Source organism: Molossus molossus, unplaced genomic scaffold, assembly GCF_014108415.1.
Source record: "Molossus molossus isolate mMolMol1 unplaced genomic scaffold, mMolMol1.p scaffold_m16_p_3, whole genome shotgun sequence".
Lineage (NCBI taxonomy): Eukaryota > Metazoa > Chordata > Mammalia > Chiroptera > Molossidae > Molossus > Molossus molossus.
Genome location: NW_023425366.1, coordinates 72,375,668 through 72,397,088, shown reverse-complemented (window position 1 = coordinate 72,397,088; position 21,421 = coordinate 72,375,668). Strand labels below are relative to the sequence as shown.

At 38.0% G+C, this 21,421-nt stretch overlaps 1 protein-coding gene across 2 annotated transcripts in view; it reads left to right on the top strand.

The window, feature by feature from the left end:
* The first annotated feature begins 6,991 nt into the window (after positions 1-6,991).
* Positions 6,992-21,421, top strand: part of SLCO4C1 (solute carrier organic anion transporter family member 4C1) — a 52,553-nt gene continuing 38,123 nt past the window's right edge. The window contains exons 1-2 of one of the 2 annotated variants that reach the window (XM_036280187.1): positions 6,992-7,364; positions 10,748-11,011. In XM_036280187.1, coding sequence (XP_036136080.1) covers positions 7,025-7,364; positions 10,748-11,011 — 604 coding nt within the window. In that variant the 5' untranslated portion in view covers positions 6,992-7,024. Of the gene's footprint in view, positions 7,365-10,225; positions 10,506-10,747; positions 11,012-21,421 lie in introns of those variants that run through there. The other variant, XM_036280188.1, reaches the window with a different exon arrangement.

Here is a 21,421-nt window from a genome sequence, read left to right as displayed (position 1 = left end):
TTTTTTCCTTAAAACAGCTTTATTGAGATACAACTCACATACTATACAATTCACCCATTTAGAGCGTACAACTCAATGGTTTCTATATATTTCTTTCCTGATGTAGCCAAATAGTCTTGTCTCATCTCCCATTAACTTCTCAGTGCACACATTCTGCTTTGGCTTATACCTCTACTCAGGCTTTGATCACCATTCATACTCTAATTGAGAGGCAGGTATTAAAATCTTTGTGCATTTCTCTGTTTTTCCTTTTAGTTTTTGTTTTGTGCATTTGACTTGTATTTTAAGTGCATAATTCTTTAGGATTCTTAGATCCTCTTGATGCATTTACCCTTTTATTATTAGGAAATAACCCTCTTTATCCCACCTCATATATATACATTATCCCTGAAGTTTATTTGACTGTTGTTAAGGTAGACATTCCAGGTTTCTTTTAATTAGTGTAAGCGTAATATATCATTTTCAGTTTTTTACTTTTAGACTATTATCACTTATATTTAAAGTATGTTTGTTGTAGTCAGTATTTAATTGGTTCTTACATTTTATGTCAGATATGATAGTTTTTTCCTTTTAATTGGAATGTTTACCATATTTATACTTGATGTGATTAATATTGTTAGGTTTAAATCATCACTTCATAACTTGTTTTCTTTTTGTCTTATCCATTTTTGTTCCCTGTGTTTTGTTTTTCTGCATTCTTTTGTCCTCGTCCTTTAGGAGAATGTTCTAAAAGCTGTCAGAAGTTATAAAGTAGAAATGTAAGGGTTTTTGTTTTACCTATGCCTACTACTTTGAACTCTGTTCCTGAAAGCTTTTACTTGTGTTTACAAGTAAATTATTTTGCTAATTAACAGCAGCTTGCTAGCTTCCTCAGACTCACACTAGACTTCTCCCCACTCCCAGTACATTATGAAAAGAAACTTGGAATGGCTTCATTAATAATTACTAATTTATAGTAGAGTGATTTTTTTAAAGCATTTCTCAATATATAAGTCCATCAATGTTTTCTTCACTATATTTAAAGTTGTGATGTTTGTGTTATAGTATGCTTTTATAGAGTTTATAATGTTTTGAATAAATTATAATAATTATTACATATCAGTGAAAAGTTTAACTTTTAGTTATATATAGTATTGATACTACATAGTATTTTACACTACTAGTTTATTTTCATAACCTACTGGGTTAGCTTTCTTATGGGGTTACTGTATTAAATGTTTACTTGTTTCTTTTAAAAAAAATTATGATCTGTCATGTTTATGGATATACTTCCTTAATGATTTATGGTTAGTATGACCAAAAAAAGCGTAGCTGTAATTTTTCAATATAAATGTCTATCTTTGCAACTGTAATTCAAAACAATATTTTAAATGATCTAGTTCAGCACTATATTTTTTCTTATATATAATTTGTTATTTCTAATTATGCATTTTGTGGAGCATTTAAAATGGGAAAGTGAAGAATATTAAGATCACTTAGATTGCTTCATTGCTTTTATTTAGTAATATGAGATCAAGTGGTATTAATAAATTTGTAATACTAAGATTTTTTTTCACGAGATATATTTGAAATCATTTATTTACTCATCCATTCATCCACCCACCCACCCATCTGTCTGTCTATTCAAGAAATAGTTATTGCGTACCTACTGCAACTATGAATTCCAACTATGAGGATACAGCAGTGAACAAGTTTGACAGTGTCTACTCTCAGGTAATTTACATTCCTTGGAGACAGATCAGCAATATATAAACAAAAAATACATCTAGTAAAAAGTGGAAGGTGAACTTACAGTGATGTTATAGAGGGTGCTGGGTGGGTGGCCCAGGAAGGCCTCTGAGAAGGTAGCGTGTAAGTGGAGATAGGAGCACCTGAAAGTAGCCACTAGGGGGAGAGGAGGGAGGAACATTCAATTATGGCATGTTTTATCTAACCTCAACAGTATCTGCCCTTGCATTCAAGCTCTCCTAGATCCCTCTAGTTTTAATATTCTATGAGCCTCATAGTGTTATACTGGTAAAGGACTCACATCCAGTCTGCAGCTCTAAGGGAACTAATATAATATTAAAAGCTCACAGAAAGGACAATGATAAAGTACTTAACATAGGCCTATATGTAGATTTTCATCCCATAGGTGTACATGGAAGGCTAAAATATAATCATAAGATTTCTTTTAAGCATGGAATCAGAGCAAGAAGAGTTAGTGAGAGAATCTTGATAGCCTCTGTCATTTAGCCACTTTATCTTGGTTTATCCAGTGCCTGACTAGGAAGACCTACCTACTGTACATTCCAGAGAATATCCATAGGCAGGGGCATCTGCTCTTGTGCACATCGTTGGAACTTTACTATAAAATTTGGATACTGTTCTTTCTTCCATTCTCTATCTTCAAAAATATAGCAAATTGCCCAGCCAGAGTGGCTCATTGGTTGGGCACTGACCCATGTACTGGTTTGATTCCCGGTCAGGGCACATGCCCACGTTGTGGGCCAAATCCCCAGTGGGGGGCATGCTGAAGGCAGCCAATCAATGCTCTCTCTCATTGATGTTTCTATCTCTCTCTCCCTTCTTCTTTCTCTAAAATCAATAAAGGAAAAATTTAAAAAATATATAGCAAATAAAGTCCACAAAACAATAGCAATTTATTATCTTCTAAGATTTAACATGCTGTATTTTGACCATGCTGACTAGATTTAGCCTGGATTGACCAAAAAATGGCAATTTTCCACAGAATTATCACTGAGAAAACCTATTAAGTCTTTTTTGTTTATTTGTTTCACTTTGCTTTTCTGGCTTCATTGCAAACTTGAACCTCCCTCCTTCCATCATTGTGGCATAAAGGATGTAGGGGAATAGGAAAGTGGTGTTGATAACGCTTTCAGTAATAGCAATTTGTATTTAAAATGAAGCAATAGTACTTATGCTACTCTTTCAACAAAACTCTATAACACTGCAAGAACAGAACAGAGATTTCTCCTTAGTATAGGTGTAAATGTACCTTTTAATTTTTTTAATTGAATTTATTAGGTTGACACACTGGTTAAAAAAATTATAAGGTTTTAGGTGCACAATTGCACAACACACCATCTGTACACTGCATTGTGTGTTCACCTCCACAAGTCAAGTCTCTGTCCATAACCATCTGTCCCCCCATACCCTCCACCATCTGCCCCATCCCTAAAACATGACTGTATTTAGTTACCTCTCATGAAAGCAAAATTTGCTTATTGGTTAAATTACTTCATATTTCCTAGGTAAAATGGTGATCATATCTTTTTATACCTTTAGACACTAAGTCTATTTTTGGCTAAACTTTTTTTGATAGAAGGCCTAAAAGGATTACATACTAAGCCTAATTTGGATATCTGAACACTCTGGGGTATTCAGAGCAGAATTAGTCTTCAAATCTCATCAACCTCTGGAAAATATGAATCTTGATCTTTAGACTTTCTATGCAATAATTCTGACCAATAGAGAAAGACTGTAGCAATTAAAAAAAAAAAAATGCAGTGAGGGAAGATACCTCACTGAGAGAACTGACTTCATATCTTTAAAATGTGGCAGGCCATTTATTAGCAATATGACTTTGGGTGAGTTACTAATCTGCTCTTTAATATGTAAAATGTAGATAATAATAGCTACTACTCTTATAAGGATTAATAATGGGATATATAACATACATTTAAAAATGTTATTTCAAAACCAATGTCACCCTAATAAATTTTATTTAAAAATGTAGAAAGAAAAGTTATTTCCCATTGATACTCTTGCCCCCTATGTTCTAGGCCAGTCTAGCTAGACCTTTTTTTTTTTTTTTTTTTTTCCGTATGTGCCCCTAGCAGGAACCGAACCCAGGAATCTCTGGTCTGCAGGCCAACGCTCCAACCACTGAGCCAAACCCGACAGAGTGGTCTATACCGTTTTTGACTGTGAGGAAACAAGAAATAAGATATATGTCTGTTCAAAGATATATTTTTTAAATCTCAATACCTCAACTCAGTAAATAGAGCATATGTAATTGAAACTAAATTTTCACAAAATAATACATATGTGTACTTTCTTTCTTCTGAATTCTAGTTTATTTTATTAAGAAGTAATAGTGTTTGAAAACCATCCAGTGGTTCTCAACCTTCCTAATGCCGCAACCCTTTAATACAGTTCCTCATGTTGTGGTGACCCCCAACCATAAAATTATTTTTGTTGCTATTTCATAACTGTAATTTTGCTACTGTTATGTCTTAGGTGACCCCTGTAAAAGGGTCATTCGACCCCCAAAGGGGTTGCAACCCACAGGTTGAGAACTGCTGATTAAACCATCTTAATTGAACTGATGCCTACAGTTAGAATAAATAAAAACATCTTATTTCAGGAGGAGAGGGAACCTTTTTATCACCATATTCTCTTCTGTGGATTAAAGGCTATACTGGATATGACCATCATATGCTACCAAATCATTGCTATTAGAGAAGTATTAGCACTGAATCTAGAAGTAGCTTCTTGGGCACACAGTCAGCCAGGTGTTAAATGAAGATAGCAAGACTTGAAAATTCTCTCTAGAACTTAATAGTGTCATAGAATAGTAAGAAGCTAGGAAAATTCCAGGACAAGCGGACTAGAGAAACTAAGACAGTTAAACAGCAGTTTGCAGCCTCCTAGTGAGTCCTATCTTCCCTAAACCAAAGACACTAAAGAATAAATGGTTTGCTCTTCTGCTCCCCAACCAGAGGGTAGATAGTTTAAATGGCCCTACTCAGGGAGACAGATAACAGAAATTCAATTAATGTCATTTGCCAACCACACCCAAGGACACACAAATTAAGAGAATAAATATCATTTTGATACGTCAGCATAAAGCTGATGAATATTCTATTGATTCTCCCCTAAGACATCCCCTAAATGCCCAGCCTTTAAAAACCCTGTAAACAAATGACCCAGGAGCATGCCCAGGCATCCTCCAACTCCTTTCTTCGCTCTCAGGTGTGCATCTCCTAAATTCCAAAGGACCCCACAAGACTTGCAACCAGAGGAGCAATGGGCAGCAGCCGCTGTCCCAGACTAACCCCATGAACTTGTCTCCAAGGCCCCCTTTTCTTTGACTCCTGTGAACCAAGGAGGCCCAGCCTAGACTCTCCTATGCCCTTGCTAGTTTCACTGTGTTTTTGCCGCAGCCAATAAATTCTTGCTTGCTTTTCAGCCAGGTGTTAAATGAGGATAGCAATACTTGAAAATTTTCTCTAGAACTTGATAGTAGGATTAATTAAAATGTAGTGAATTACTCTAACTTCTAATAAAAGGGCTCTTATTTATAAATAATGATAGTAGTGTATTGAAAACAATATAATACAGCAGTATAGTATCCAGTAACATCTGAGACCTGGTTTGAAATACTTTATAATCAGTAATTAGATCTGAGGAATTAGGTTCCTTAACACTCTACAGTCTTATGAAGAATAACAACTTTGCATATGTGGCCCTGAGTACCCAGCAAAAAGAAAACATGTAGTCCTGGCCGGTTTGGCTCAGCAGTTGGAACATCAGCCTGCAGACTAGAGAGTCCTGGGTTTGGTTCCCGCTAGGGGCACATACCAAAGAAAAAAAAAAAAGGAAAACATATATGCTTTATTATGTTTCTTATTGGAATAAACATTTAATTTAGGGAAAGAAACATTTTGAGATCTTGATATATAGTTTCAAAACATCGTTGTTTAAAATATATTACTTTGGGATGTATTAGTCTATCTTTTGAAGGGGAGAGAGAATGGATCCTTCGAAAACCTAATCATGTCCGGATCATGTCACTGCACTTGGCTACAAATTTTCCTACTGCACTCACAATAAAAACTAAAGTCCTACAGTGGCCTACATCGTCTGCCCGCAATCATTTCTCCTCTACCCCAGCTGCACCCCTTTACCTGCTCTCCAATGATCTCATTCCACCCAAGCCACTATTTCTCCAACATGCCAGGCTCCCTCCCTTACCTCCTTCAGGTCTTAGCTCAAGTCACCTTCTCAGTGAGGCCTTCCCTGACCACCCAATTTAAAACTGCATCGTGTTCTTCCCCTTCCTCAACGCACACCTTCTAGCCTGTCCTTGCTTTATTTTTCCCCACAGCAATGAAATGTATTATATATTTATTAGTTATTACCTGTCTCTTATTGGATTGCAAGCACCAAAAGCTAGGGATATTTGTTCGTTTTTATGCAGGCTTGTAACTACTACCATATAATGGTGTTCAGTTCTTCAAAGTGTTTTTCTTATTTACTCTACAGGTAGAAATTATTTACGATTATGAACACTGTTGATCTTAGATACGCAATATGCTAAAGAAAGAATATCACATATATGTTCTTAAAGTTTCTTAATCTCTATTCCTTCAGTTTTGGGAAGTAAAACCCAAAAAGTGGCTATGTTGTGATGAGGGGTCAGGAGGGTAGGGATTTCCTTTTATTTTGTAAGGAGAATGACAGGTAAGCGTCTTACCATGATGTTCATGGAATCTAAAGCACTGTGCCTGTGGTTGCTAGATTCTTCAAGTCCAGACCTAGCCTGGTTTGGTAAGCAACTAAGGAAGAAAACCGCAGTATATTTTCTTGAACGATCTCCTGATGCAACTATGTTTACGGCTTTCCCGCCAGCACCCTGGGGGAGCTTTATGGTCACACTAGACTCCCACAACCTCTATTAGGTTCCTGGTCCCAGGGCTCCAGGCAGGAGAGCGGGGGCAGGGGGCCCAACGCAGGAGCCCCGGCCTCCTCACCTGGCGGCGGCAGGGCCGCACGCCCACGCTGCAAATTCCGGTTGGCTCCTGCGGTGACAGGTGAGACCTGGCGGAGCGCCAACTACACAGCCCGCAGCGAGCTCCCGGAGGAGGGTCCCAGCGGCTGCACGGCGACAGCTCGGGAGGGAGGCGGGGCGGCGGGAGTCCTCCCGCACGGGGGCGCTGCCACCTGCCCAGGGGCGGAGCCAGAGCGGACCTGGTTTTCTCGCTGCTCCGACGGGCTCCCGGCAGAACCCATCCCGACCATGAAGCGCGGCAAAGGCATCGAGAACCCGGCTTTCCTGAGCTCCCCAGACACCCCGCGCCGTTTCTCCGTGTCGCCCTCTCACGTCGAGGTCTCTGTCTTGTCCGCCAATTCCCAGGCAGAGAATTCGCAGCCCCTCGAGCCTCCGGAGCCCCAGAAGTCGCGGGAGCCACCTCTGCCTACAGCAACTCCCCCTGACTCCCAAGAGCGGTCCGGGGCAGAGTCGCTGTCGGAGTTCGAGGGGCCCTGCGGATGGGGGAACTTCCAACCCCAGTGTTTCCAGCTCTGCAACACGCCCCAGGGCTTTCTGCTTCACTACTGCCTCTTGGCCCTCACGCAGGGTAAGGTCCGGGGCCGCCGGTGAAGGCGCGGCCGGAGCGGAGGGAGTGGGGGGCGCGGGGAGCGTGGGGGGCGCGGGAGCGGGGGGGGGGGGGGGGGGGCGGACGCGAGGGGAAGGGCAGGTGCGCAGAGAGCCAGGTGGTCCACGCTCCTTGCGAGGCGGCCCTGCCGCGGGCTTGCGGGCGCTCCCACCCACATTAACCAGCTAGGATCAGACTTCCACATTTTAGCTTCTCCTGTTTGGCCAAAACGATGTAAAACTTGCTATACCGCCTTTTCTCTTTGCTGTCCTACCTCAGTTGAGCAGATTCGATACCTCCAGGGAAGACTGAAACCGCCCTGGGAACAGGTTGCCCTGGGGAATCATTCTACATGACAAAAGCGTGCATTTTGCTAAATCTCCAATTGAAGGGATTTTTGTGTGTTTTTTTGTTTTGTTTGTTTTTTACGGTTTCTAGGAAGGGATTAAGAAATTTGTGAGGGCAGGGTGGTTCTCAAAGGAGAAGCTTGTTGAATGTGTATAGTATAGGTTAGATGTTAAGCATGCCTGTTTTGTGAGTATATTTAGTTTGAGTTGTGTGCGGCCACAAGTGGTGTCCTGTCAGTTAGCAAAGGCTTCAGGCGCTGTTGAAGGGTGAGGTCTTTAAAACACTCAAGAGTTACGCAGTATCCGCCTTGTTCAAGGATTTCTTTTTTTTTTGTTCCCTTGGGAGCTACTGATAAGGTCCAGATTTTTACCCTCAAGAGTTTGCAATCGAAGCTTGGTTTGGAGGAATGAGTGGTAGGATACTGGAGAATGGCTCCCGTGAAAGAAAGCATAGTGAAGGTAGAAGCTGCTGGGCATGTTGAAGGTTAATTGGACTAAATAATATGTACCTATTTTTTGTCACTTAAATCATAGTTTTAAAATATTTTGTAAGGAGACAAGTAGGGACTAGTTGAAAGAAATGCTATCCAAGAAACATGGGAGGAGGAGTTGGAAATTACTCTTTTCTAAGATTAACAGAAGAATAACTATAAATATATTCTTCTTGTTCTTATTGCTGCTCCCCTGCCTCAAAGGAACATCAAGTCCCTTGCTTTGCACGAGTTAGGTGCTAAGTATTTGTTGATTGCAAGTGGGGCTAACTGAAGCTCTTCTACTAAAGGTAGTCTTATGCTAGAGTTATTTCCTTTTCCACCTTTCTTGACCCCCTCCAAGTTCACCTTCTCTCAATTTCTTTTCTTTTTTTTGTACAGATAGAGTGGGAGGGAGAGAGAGGAAGAGAGAGAGAGGGAAACATCGATGTGAAAGGGACACATCGAGTGGCTGCCACCCTCACGACCAACCAGGGCCCGTGACACACTGCAACCCAGGTACATGCCCTTAGCGGGAACCGAACCTGGGTCTCTCCGGACCGCAGGCCAATGCTCCAACCGCTGAGCCAAACCGGCCAGGGCAAATTTTTTTTTTTTTAATAAGATTTTTTTTGTGTTTGTTTGTTTTTGTTTTTTGGTGGTATGTGCCCCTAGTGAGAACCGAACCCGGGAGTCTCTGGTCCTCAGGCCGACGCTCAACCACTGAGTCAAACCGGCCAGGGCCAATTTCTTGATCTTAGCTGTACAAAATCTGTGTTTGCCAAGCATCTCAGTATCAAAAGGTTGGAGAGTTCAAAGAAGTTAGACACAAGTAAAAAGAATTCTTGTGTTTTATTTTAAAACATATTCTGAAATTTCTATATTATTCCAGAAGATATTATTTTACATTTAATGTAACATATTTTAAAAATTATTATCAAATATAATTGACACTCTTAAAAAATATTTAGCATGGAGTTGCATCTAGCCAGAGGTCCTCAATTTATTACCGTGTTTTTCAAGCATGATACTTGGAAAGACCATTTTCATCATATATTAATAGGTATTTAATTGGGGGGAAAACCCAATACTTGTCAAGTGAGTTTAGTTTACTTAACCCAATATTTCTCGGAGATAAACAGGATTTCTCCTAGAACTTAATTTTCTAATGTGCCTCCTATCTTCAAGCATTTAGAATAGAGAGACACAGTATGTAGTAGTTCATGGAATTTCTTTTTTTTTTAAGCAGAGTTCTTGGAACTTCTGTAGCATAATATTCGCATTGAGATTCATAGGCTTAAAGTGCCATACTTCCACAAGAGTTTACAAATTTACTTTTTCTGAAAAGTTTTACTATAAAGGCAAAGAGTTCTAATGGCTGACTTTTAATCAGTAGGGCAAATATGTTGAGAAGTTTAGTTTTGGTGAGTAAATATTCATATTCTCAGATAACTTGATCTCTGTGTAAACATGTCATTCCTAGGTACTTTAGAAACTTTATTTTACATTGACCTCTTAGCAATTGCAATGGACCTATAAAAGACTTATTAAACTGGCATAAAAGTATATTAGGACTTTTAAAACTTGTTATATCAATTTTCTTAAAATATATTTCCAGTGATAGTCTTGATAAAGCAACATTTAAAGAAATTATAGACATCATGGCTTGTGTATACTCTTTCTATTAATAAATAAATGAAAACAATTCATGGTATTCTCTTAAGTAAAAGGTGTAACTAATTAAAAACTTTGTAATTTGATCAGATGCCCTTTTTTTCAATTTATGGTAATGTTTAAACTGTAAATTAAATCAATATTTGGACAGGATATTTTTGTCATCAGTCAAAATTGGGTTTTCAGCTTTTCCTTGTTTACATTATATTCCTCTGTCATAGTAATAATAGGCAAATGAAGTGTAAGTTTTTTTTTTCTCTTTTACTTTGCCTATGATATAGAAGTAATACTTTTAATTTATGTTTACTTTTGCTCCAGGTCCTTTAACTTTAATGTCTATAAGAGTGTTAGAAGAAAAAAGAGGCTTGAGAGCTCAATTTCAACTTTCAAAGACTAAATCAAGGACCTCTTGTTATATAAAAATATGTTTAAGGATTGACTAACTTGGGAAGTGATTGAGCATTACTCAGACGACCTCTGGAATCGGCTGTACTTTTTGTACTCTTAAAGTGAGGGCTGTGAAAATATGCTACACTTGGAAACTCTGGCAAACTGGCCTCATGAGACTTGACCAGTCTGAGTTTTTGATTGTCATATAAAGAAAAATGAAGTTAGCTACAATTTAGGAAGTGGTAAGCATCAATTTTATTCAACACCTGAAAATTCACAAGTGTACAATTTAAAAGCAAATTGATTTTGTAGGGAAGTGTGTTTGGGGTTGCCTACCTTTGAAACTTTGAGTCTTTTAAAATTGGTACATTTAAAAATATCAAAAGAAACAAACGTCCAAACTTGAGTACATTGTGGTAGTAATCATAATCTATATGGTAAAATTGTAATAATGCCCATACTTTTTTTTTCTTCTCTCTTTTAGGTATTGTGGTAAATGGCCTAGTAAACATTAGCATTTCCACTATCGAGAAGCGCTATGAAATGAAGAGTTCACTAACGGGCCTGATATCCTCAAGCTACGATATAGCATTCTGTTTGTTGTCTTTATTTGTTTCCTATATTGGTGAAAGAGGACACAAACCAAGATGGCTTGCATTTGCATCCTTTATGATAGGACTGGGAGCACTTGTATTTTCCTTGCCAAAATTTTTTAGTGGAAAATACCAATTGGGGTCCCCCTTTGAAGGTAAGGATCTGTTGTGTTTTTGTTTGTTTTACTTTAAGAAGTAGTGTAAAACTGGGCCATTAACTATATATAACTTACCTACTTGTACAGGTAAGTAGGGTAAGGTCTGTTCCACTGTTCACTGATTTTTGTGATGGGAATTGTGTGCAGTAGATTACAGAGACAGATTGTGGTTTCGCCATCACTTTAGTGGTTCTAAAATTTTAATCCTCTGATACTCATTCCCCATGTTATACACAGTCCTCCACAAAAAGTGATGACCCGTTTTCCTTTGAGGTTGTGACCTCACTGGAATTCAAAGATCTATAGCTTTTCCCTTAGTGGTATTATTTGCTGTGCTTACAGCTCAGCACCCAGACTGTTGATTCCTGATTTGAGATAAAGAGAGGTGAAATTTATAGGAGAGCTGAAGCTTTTCCTAAGAATTGAAACATCTATGGCTCCCCAGAGGCACAGAACTTTAGGAGTTATCCAGCGTGTTGCTCCAGTTAGATGAAGTAGCACTATTCAGAGGCTCAAAAAAGAAATTTGATTATTTGTTTTTTCCCCTCAAAGAATAGTTTTTAATGGAAAAACAATTATGGTAATACCAGAGGAATGTGCTAATAAAAGTAGACCTTAGCATTTCTGTTTTCCTTCCTGGCATTTTAGTAGCAAATATAGAATAAAACCAAAGGGCTACCAAATCAGAAGTTTTCAGGGTCTAGGTAAGTGAAGAAAAGACTTAGAGTAAGAAGAAAGGAGAATTGGGGAACTGCTGCTATATAGGCATTATTTTTATTTTATTTATTTATTTATTTATTCATTCATTCATTCATTCATTCATTCATTCTTCATTTTAAAATATGTTTTTATTGACATTTTTAGAGAGAGTAGAAGGGAGAGAGAGATAGAAACATCGATGTCAGAGATGTCAGAGAGAAACATCCATCAGATTCTGCTGCCTCCTGCACGCCCTCTATTGGGAATCGAACTTGCAACCCTGGCATGTATCCTGATCGGGAATCCAACCTGGACCTCTCAGTCCATGGGATGATGCTCAATCCAGTGAGCCACACTGGCCAGGCAAGGCATTGTTTTTTTTTAAAGTTAAGATTATTATATTTGTGGGAATTTATGTTGAAAATTAATATTAAAGTGTTAACATGTCCCAAGACCAATTTCCCAATGCTAAACAGCAAAATATTTTCAGTAACAAAGTATATATTATGCAACATGATTTTAGAGGTACACTTATTATGTAAGCATACTTTATTCAGAAATAATAGATTATATAAGCATATGGACCAATAAGGTATGTTTTTTGAAATGTGGTACAGTTTGGAATGAATGAAATAAGGAGAATGTGTTATTAGTGGGAAGAATACTTATTTTGACTCTAGTACATTATCTATGATTGGACAAGATTTCATAAAGCCAACTTTACATAATTTCACTGGGGTAGTTTTAAGAGCGAGACACAAAGGCTATAGCATAACACCTTTTAAATCTTGAACTGTAAGGGAAATCTAAATTTTAGTCTGTCACACAAGAAACATGATACTGATTCTATGATAGCAAAAATATTACTATGCTTATAGCATGTAGGAAATAAACCTTTGTACTGAACCTAATTCCTCACTCTTGTATTTGGTCACATGCCCTACTTGTTCATATAGTATACAGACTTTGATAATGAACCTCTGACTGTCCTCAGCAATCTTCTTAACTTCATCTCTTGCCATATGCACCTTGAGTTGCAGCCAACCTGAACAATATTTCCCACAGGGAAATGGCCACAAATTAAGGTGTGTGGCCAGAGCTGAAGCCAAGAAGATTGTTGAAGCCAGATCATAAACTTTTAGTACATTGTTGTATGCTGTTTAAATTTTCCCCACATTCTTACTGATATTTTAAAATTATTTTAGCTGAAGTAGATCAAATAGAGGCATTGGCTGATCTGTACAATTTTTACTCTGAATTAACATTTCAATGATAGCTTATCTGTGGCAAATGAAAGCAAAAACATAAGGTTGTCCTTATGTTAGTTTGTCATTCATATAATAAATATTAATATGAATATATATGTTGCTGGGAAAATAGCAGTGAAACAGTTAATTCCCATAATCTGGATTTTATGTACTAGTGTGAAATATAAAGATTAATAAACAGGATAAAGATTGAGGTGAGTGGCCCTGGCTCGTTTACTCAGTGGTTGGAGCATTGGCGAGCTCGATTCCGGGCAAGGGGCAGGTACCTTGGTTGCGGTTCGTCTCCTGCCTGGTCGGGTTATGCAAGAAACCAGTGGATGTGTGTCTATCACATCGACGTTTCTCTCTGTCTCTCTCTCTCTCTCTCCTTCCCTCCCACTCTATCTAATGATAAATAGAAAAGTATCCTCAGGTGAGGAATACAAAAAAAAGAGAAAGAGATCGAGGTGAGTGTATAAAGGGAACAGATGGTATGAAGTAATAGTGTACAAAAGGGAAAATGTGTGGCAAAGGGAAGGCTATTTTGATAATAACTGTATAATGAGGAGCCAGCCTTGAAAGATGCTTTCCAGAATAGAGAAAAACATGATCAAGGACCTTGGAGCAGGAAAAAGCTTGGTAGGTTTTAGGACTGTCACTTTGGCCTAGCATGGTCAAAATGGGAGAACATGGCATGAGATAAGCTTGGAGAGGCAGATAGAGGCATGAGGACTTAGATTGTCCATTACGTGCAATGGAAAGTGTGAGTGAGTTTTACACAGGGAAGTGCTTGATCTTATTTAAAGTGATCATTTAGGCTTCTGTGGTTCTGAGGGACAAGATTGAGTGGGAGGAAATCATGCAGGAGGATTTTATCATAGTCAAGGTGAGACAAAGGTGATTGGGACTGGGTTGGTAGCAGAAGAGATCTAGATGAGTAACTGATTTTCAATGTATTTAAAAGGAAAAAGAGATAGGACTTTTTAGTGGAATGATTGTGAAGGAGGAATAAATAATGTCTCCTTCATATTTGCCATGACCAATTGGAGCCATTTCCTAGAATGTCAAAACTAGGTAGAACAGAATTGGGAGTGCAAATCAAGAACTCGGGTTTGGCCCGGCCTATGTAGCTCAGTGACTGAGCATCGACCCAGGCACCAAGAGGTCGCCAGTTCGATTCCCAGTCAGGGCACATGCCCAGGTTGTGGGCCCCATCTCCAGAGGGGGGCATGCAGGAGGCAGCCAGTTGATGTTCTCTCTCATCAGTATTTCTGTCTCTCTCTCCCTCTCCCCTCCTCTTTCTCTAAAATCAATAAAGAAAAAATATTTAAAAATAAAAAAACTCAGATTTGGAAGAACTTAAGTTTGAGTATGTTACACATCCAATGTCGTAATCTATATCTTTGAGCACGTATGTTTGTGTAAATGTGCAAGTTATTCTTTCATTTTCATTCCTGGAAATTTTCGAAAACACTGGGTTTGAAGGGCTTCCTCATTCTAGTTTTTCATAGATAATGTCATAAGGAATATAGCTCTCTCCCACAGTCAATAGTATATGAAAATGCCTAGTTGCTATTTTGAATTTTACATCTTTTTTTTTTCCTAAAAACAAATTTTAATAGAAATATCGCTGTGGTGTGTTTGTGTGTATGTGTAGGTGTTTACAATGTAACAGATAGAAAACTCAGGACTGAAATATTACGTATATAAAGGAACTCATACATTTAGAAACAAGGAATATTAGAAATCATAAATCCCTTATTTTGTAATGTAGAACCTTAGGACAAGGTTCCTTAATCGTGGTTTCATAGATGGTCAATAACAGCTAAAACTAATACTAGTTTTTGTGTTGTTTATTGATTTTCTTTATTACTCATAGTAAGTTTTGGAACTTATCATATAATTTAGATATTTTTACGGATTTAAACCACTTTTCCCCCATTTTTAAATAGCCAGTTATAATGGTTGTGCTTTCTTTAAAACATAACTTGTCAGCCCTGGCCGGTTTGGCTCAGCGGTTAGAGTGTCGGCCTGCGGTCCGGAGAGACCCGGGTTCGGTTCCCGCTAGGGGCACGTACTTCGGTTGCAGTTTGTCCCCGGCCCTGGTTGGTCGTGCGGGTGGCAGCCACTCGATGTGTCCCTTCACATCGATGTTTCTCTCTCTCTCTCTCCCTTCCTCTCTCTCCCTCCCGCTCTATCTGTACAAAATTTTCTCTCTCTCTCTCTCCCTTCCTCTCTCTCCCTCCCGCTCTATCTGTACAAAAAAAAAAAAAAAAAAAAAAAACATAACTTGTCTCCTCAAGTGAATTAATCCACTTTTGCAAATATGGGATCCTTTACCCAAAAATCTGAATTATTCAGTGTAGAAGGAAAGTGAAGTTATATGTGGGAAAAGAAAGCAAATTAGTTGAAAACTTCCTATGAAGAAATCAGAAGTAAGGGAATGTACAGTCTTCTTAAGTAACATTATATAAATAACCTAAAGAACATAACATTAAGAAATTATTTTATTAAAATCATACATGTAATTTAATTAGAAGCTGATGTAGAGAGAACTAACATATTCCCTGGGTGTTTCTTTGTTGTTGTTACTGTTGTTTTTGTTTGAATTTGAGGAAAACCAAAGTCAGGGCTCAGTTTGAATGAGATAATCTCTGAAAGAAAAGATTAAAGGAATGTAATATAGTTGGTAAGTAGAAGAAAATAAAATGTGAAATATCATGAGCATTATAATTTCCACAGGTATGAGAAGAACACAAAAGGAGGTTAGTACTTAGCAAAAGGTAGAAAAGTGCGTTTGGAAATAGCTTGAATTTTCTATACTGTAAAAAAATAAATTTAAGTAGGGTTGGGAAAGTATTTTTAAGGGGAGCTTTTATGGAGATATAAGCACTGGAAGTTATTATCTAACTTTGAATGGAGATAAAAACATTTATCAAAGGGAAGTTTTCATCGTTGCTATTAGATTCAGAAAAGGGGAAGAATTAAAATTAAGAGAGATAAATGCTTCTAAAGGCTATATTTTTGCATATATTAACCTGAAAAGTAAAACAATATTATAATACATTTTTAAGTAAATCCTTTTGACACTTTTGATGCATTTTAACATAACATTAGCATGACACAACATATTTTAATAAAACTTTTAAATATTTAAAAAGTGTAATAAATCTTTACCACAGGACATTTTCTTTTCATCTAAGCATTGTTTAATTCCTTTTGGATGAGTGTTAATTTAATGTTGTTAAGCAAAATAATCTTTTCTCTCTTTGGAACTTTAGGCAGGAGCTCATTAATCACTAGTAAATACTTAGGAATTGTAGAGAGTAATTACTAAATCCAGTAAAGCTCTTTTTCTTTATTGACCAATATTTGGGTAACTTTTCTTAAGTTGTATTATTTTCTTGTTTTCTCTTTTCCATCCCTTTCTCTCAAAAAAAGGTAGCTCTCAATACTTTTCATTTGCTTCAGCACTGCATTTCTAATGTGGATTGGTATTTCAGGGAGAATTTTGCACCAAAAGACTTCGGTTATTCAGGGTGACTATTAAAAAAGTTAATCAAGGAAAATGATTAGAGTGGGACTCAAAATTGTACTTAATTTTTAGTTACTCTTTTGTCTTTTATCTTGTACTCTTAAGGATTTTTTGTTGTTGTTAATGTGAAATGCTTACCTGGCTTGGCGAAGGCAGGGCTGATTCAATACAGGATGCTTTAACTTTGCTTGGCCTCTGAATGTTCTTCCTTCTTGATATTACTTCTTATGAAAATCCCTTTTATTTTTCTTATGTTTTAATTCATTGTAACTGTCAAGTGATGGTCATTGGCGCCAACAGGAATCCCCAGTTTGGGGTGCAGTGAAGGAGGAAACTTTATTCTGTGCAAGGTCATAGAACATGGCTGTGGAAAAACCCAGTTGTGATACAGCATGACTGTGAGGTGGCCCTGGGGCTAGGCCCTTCTTCAGCTAAGCAGCTCTGTTCTGATCTGCTCTCGTCTGGTCTGTGCTGGTCTCTTCTAGTCTGGTCTACCTTGCTCTGCTCAGGTGAAGGACATTTTGGTTTTTCAGCTCCAGCTGGGGAAATGCATTCTTCAGTCTTCATTCTTCAGTGGGAGGGGAAAGTGGGCTTGCCTCAGCTTATCTAGACAGAAGTTCCACCCTTGGTCCCTTGATATGTTGATCCTCATGCAGATGACACCAAATCCTCCTAGTTTGATGGTCCAAAAGGCACTGTCCTGATTGGTCAGAATGCAGCTGCTCTGATTGGTCGGAGAAGATGTTGATGGAGATGTAGCTATGATGGACATGGAAGCCTCAGTCAATGGTTGAAACAGGATTCCAGGAAGTCCTCAAGGGCTGGCTCAGATGGCAGAAACACAGTGTAGGGAGGCAGTGCAGTGCAAGAGGAAGGCAGCTTACTGCAGGCTTCTCACTTGGTAGGCCCCGGTTTAAAAATGGCTTCCAGGCTCTGTGTTTTGTTGTTATTTTTAAAATTTAAACCAGGAGCCCTTCTTGTAGGCATCTTCTTTCTCGAGGTCTATATAATTGAACTGAATAAAAAGGAGAGATGATTTCTTATATTAGAAGATAAAATGATATAATAAATTATTCAGAAAGATTTGAAAAGTTAATATGCACAATAAAAGAGCTAGAGCTAGTCAGTGCTCCAGAAGAAATAATTGCGACTTTAAAAAAAAAAATATCTTCACTCAAAGATACGTTTTTATTAATTTTTAGAGAGGAAGCGGGAGAGAGAGAAAGAGAAACGACGACGAATGTGAGAGAGAAACATCGATCAGTTGCCTCCTGTATGGACCCCGACCAGGGATCAAACCTACAACTTAGGTATGTGTCCTGATTGTGCATGGAACCCACAACCTCTTGGTGCATGGGACTACACTTCAACCAACTGTACCACCCGGCCGGGGCTATCATGATTTTTAATATCAGAAGTATTCCAGTCTTCCCCAAAGTTCCTAGATAATATGAATTACCCTGTATGGTTGTTACCCTTATTTAATGCCCATTGGGGATCCTTATTCAGTAAGTATGAAGTAGGACTTGGGAATTTATATATTTATATATATTTAATAAGTTTTTAATTATTGATTGATTTTAGAGAGAGAGGAAGGGAAAGATAAGGAGAGATGGTAACATCGATGAAAGAGAACATCAATTGGTTACCTCCTGCATGCCCTACACTGGGAACTAGGCCCACAACCTGAGCATGTGCCCTGACCAGGAATCAAACCAGTGACCTCTTGGTGCACAACACTCAACCACTGAGCCACACTGGCTGGGCAGGAATTTATATTTTTAAAAAATCACTAATCAGGTAATCTTATTAGTTCATTTTGGGAAACACATGTCCAGTTTAGTGTTTAATTATTTTGTAAGGTTTCACCTGTGGGCATAGAGAAGTTTCTTTTCATGTCAGGATTATTGCTTTATATGTTCCTTTAAAATAGGAGTTTCACAACCATCATGAAACACAAGGTACCTTTATGTAGCCACTTTTGTTGAAATTCAAATGACCAAACTTCTGAAATAGAGGAAACTCACAGAGATAAATGAGCAGAAAAGCATGTGTCAATGAGAAGTTAGCACAAACTCAGTTCTGTTCACAGTTATACTTTGCAAAAAGGTAAAAAAATGTATGGCCTTGACCAAGAAACTGTCTCAGCATATCCCAAAGTATGATCTGCATAGCATAGTTTCTGAAGGTATTAAGAATATGTTTAAAATTTGTTCTATGGTTCAGTGAGTTTGGGGGAAAAACTTAAAGAGGTGTCTCTTGCATCACTCTAAAAGTGAATGTATTTTGTGAATCTTTAGCTGAGTAAATGATATATGGAGTTCTGAACTCATTCACCAAGGGACTCTGCTGTTATGCTTGTCTCCTTTTACCTTGCTTTAGTCCATGTTTTCTCTTCCAGATCAATGTTTCAGTGAACAGGCTTTGTAAAATCCCTTCTGTGCTCTCTTACAGCTTAAGTATGTGATTTTGAAAGCTCTAGTTGAATTTAGAAACCTCATTATGGCTAGCACCTAGAACAGTATGTGATATATAGTAGGTGCTCAGGAAATGTATGTTGAGTTGTCAAATGAATTAATGAATGAATGGATCCATTCAATGGAGGAATATTAGGAATCTGATGATTTGTCCTTCCACAGAAGGCATTAAGTGTAGGTCATGACAGATAAAAGAGTTTGAGATTCTCTGTTCACCTTTTCTATAAACTTGGCCTAAAGTATGATAGGGCATTTTCTTTTTTTGGCCACTGAATTTGTGGAGAATTATGTTATCAGAGGCAAAATATTTTTGCCATACATGATCTTTTTTTGGGTAAGATTTGGGATCTGAAAATGTTACAGTGTGAAAAAGGAAGCTAAAATGAGAAGCTTATTTAAAAATAGTAGCTTTTGGTTTTTGTCTTCATTACTTCTTAAAATATTGATTTCACTCTATCTTCTGTACTTCTAAAGTGGTGCTAAGTGTCAGGATTTTTAAAATTTATTTTATTTTTTGTTAATCCTCAGCTGGGGACATTTTTCCATTGATTTTTAGATAGACTAGAAGTGGGGGGGGGGGAGGACAAATACCAATGTGAAAGACACATTGATCAGTTGCCTCCCACAGGACCCCCGCCTGGGCCAGGGACAAACCTACCATCCAGGTATGTGCCCTTGACCGGGAATTAAACCCATGACCCTTTAGTCTGTGGGTTGACACTCTAACCACTGAGCCAAATCGGCCAGGCAGGATTTTATTTTGATAGACTATTAGTAGTGATTATTCTTATTTACCTTAGTGTATACAACAAAAGGGAATGCTTGACAGAGCAGTCAAGTGACTCATTGGCATAGCTGTGTCTGACCAGATATAATGTCTGTGGGAGATAAAGATTAAGCAATGCTTTTTGTAGTGTTCTCAGAAAGGTTGGTTAAAATGTGGTTTGTGGGAAAAAAGAAATGAGGAAATTCTATTTTCTCAGTGTTCTTAAAAGTGCACAAATTAGCCAGTGTGTTTTTAATGCATTTTTTCTTAAATTTTAATGCTATTACTCTATTGGGATATCAGGAGCAGACAGAACTGAGCTTACACTCTTGCTTCAGCACTGGATGATAGTATTATTATGTGATCCTGGACAGGTTCATTCAACTCTAAAGCACGATGATGATAATAACGGTTGCCTTATAGGAGATTGTACACAAGCAGTGCTAAGGCAGTCCTAGAGTTTGGTAAGTGCTCATTACATAGGAGCAAGGGATAATAGTGACGTTCATGACAATTCAGTAATGGCTGTATTAATGTAAAAAAACTGCCTTTTTTGGTTTGCTTAGTTATTGGCAATGATAGTTACAAAGTAACCTGAATAACTAAAAATCTTTTAATATGGTACATTTTTTTTGTAGGTGCCACTTGATATTTACATACTTTCAAAGTATGGATAACCATTTTCAAAGTATATTAGAAAGGGTGTTAATTAGATATGTTTCCAGGATTATATTCTTATGAGATAAGAAAATAAAAGTATTTTAATGTAGCTCAGATTAATTGTATCCACTCGAAACATCACGTCAAAATATTGATTATTTATTTATCTATCTATCTTTATTGTTGAGAGTATTACAGATGCCCCCCCCCCCTTTTCCCCATTACCCCCCTCCACCTAGTTCCCACCCCAGGCCTTAACCACCTTATTTTCTATGTCCATGGGTAATGCATATATGCATATAAATTCTCTGGTTAATCTCTTTCCTCCGACCCCCCACCCCTTCCCTCTGAGATTTGTCAGTCTGTTCCATGTTTTCATGCCTCTGGTTTTATTTTATTCATTAGATTCCACATGTAAGTGAGCTCACATGATACTTGTCTTTTTCTAATTGACTTATTTCGCTTTGCGTAATACTTACCCAATGATATTTTCCCATTGATTTTTAGATAGAGTGGAAGGGAGAGAGAGAGAGAAAGAAACATTGATGTACTATAGGAATCCAGTGAATAAACCATTTAGTAACCACATTCTTTAAAAACGGGGGTTAAACACCCTGGCCATTGTGGCTCAGTGATTGAGCGTCAACTCATGCACCAAGAGGTCACCGGTTCGATTCCTGGTCAGGGCACATGCTCAGGTTGTGGGCCTGATCCCCAGTGGGGGACATGCAGGAGGTGGCTGGTCGATGTTCTCTCTCATCAATGTTTCTATCTCTCCCTCTCCCTTCCTCTCTCTCTCAAATCAATAAAGAAAAGAAAAAAAAAATGTCCTGTGTTTCTTGGAATTTATTATTTTTTTATTTAAAAAAATTTTAATGTTGACATTATTGCAAGAGTTCACTTTTTCCCACCCAACCCCCCTTTGCCAATCTCCACTCTCCCATGCCTCCCTCTTCCTTGGTTTTTACCAAATTATTGTCCATGTCCATGAAATATGCATATATGTTCTTTATCGAACCCCTT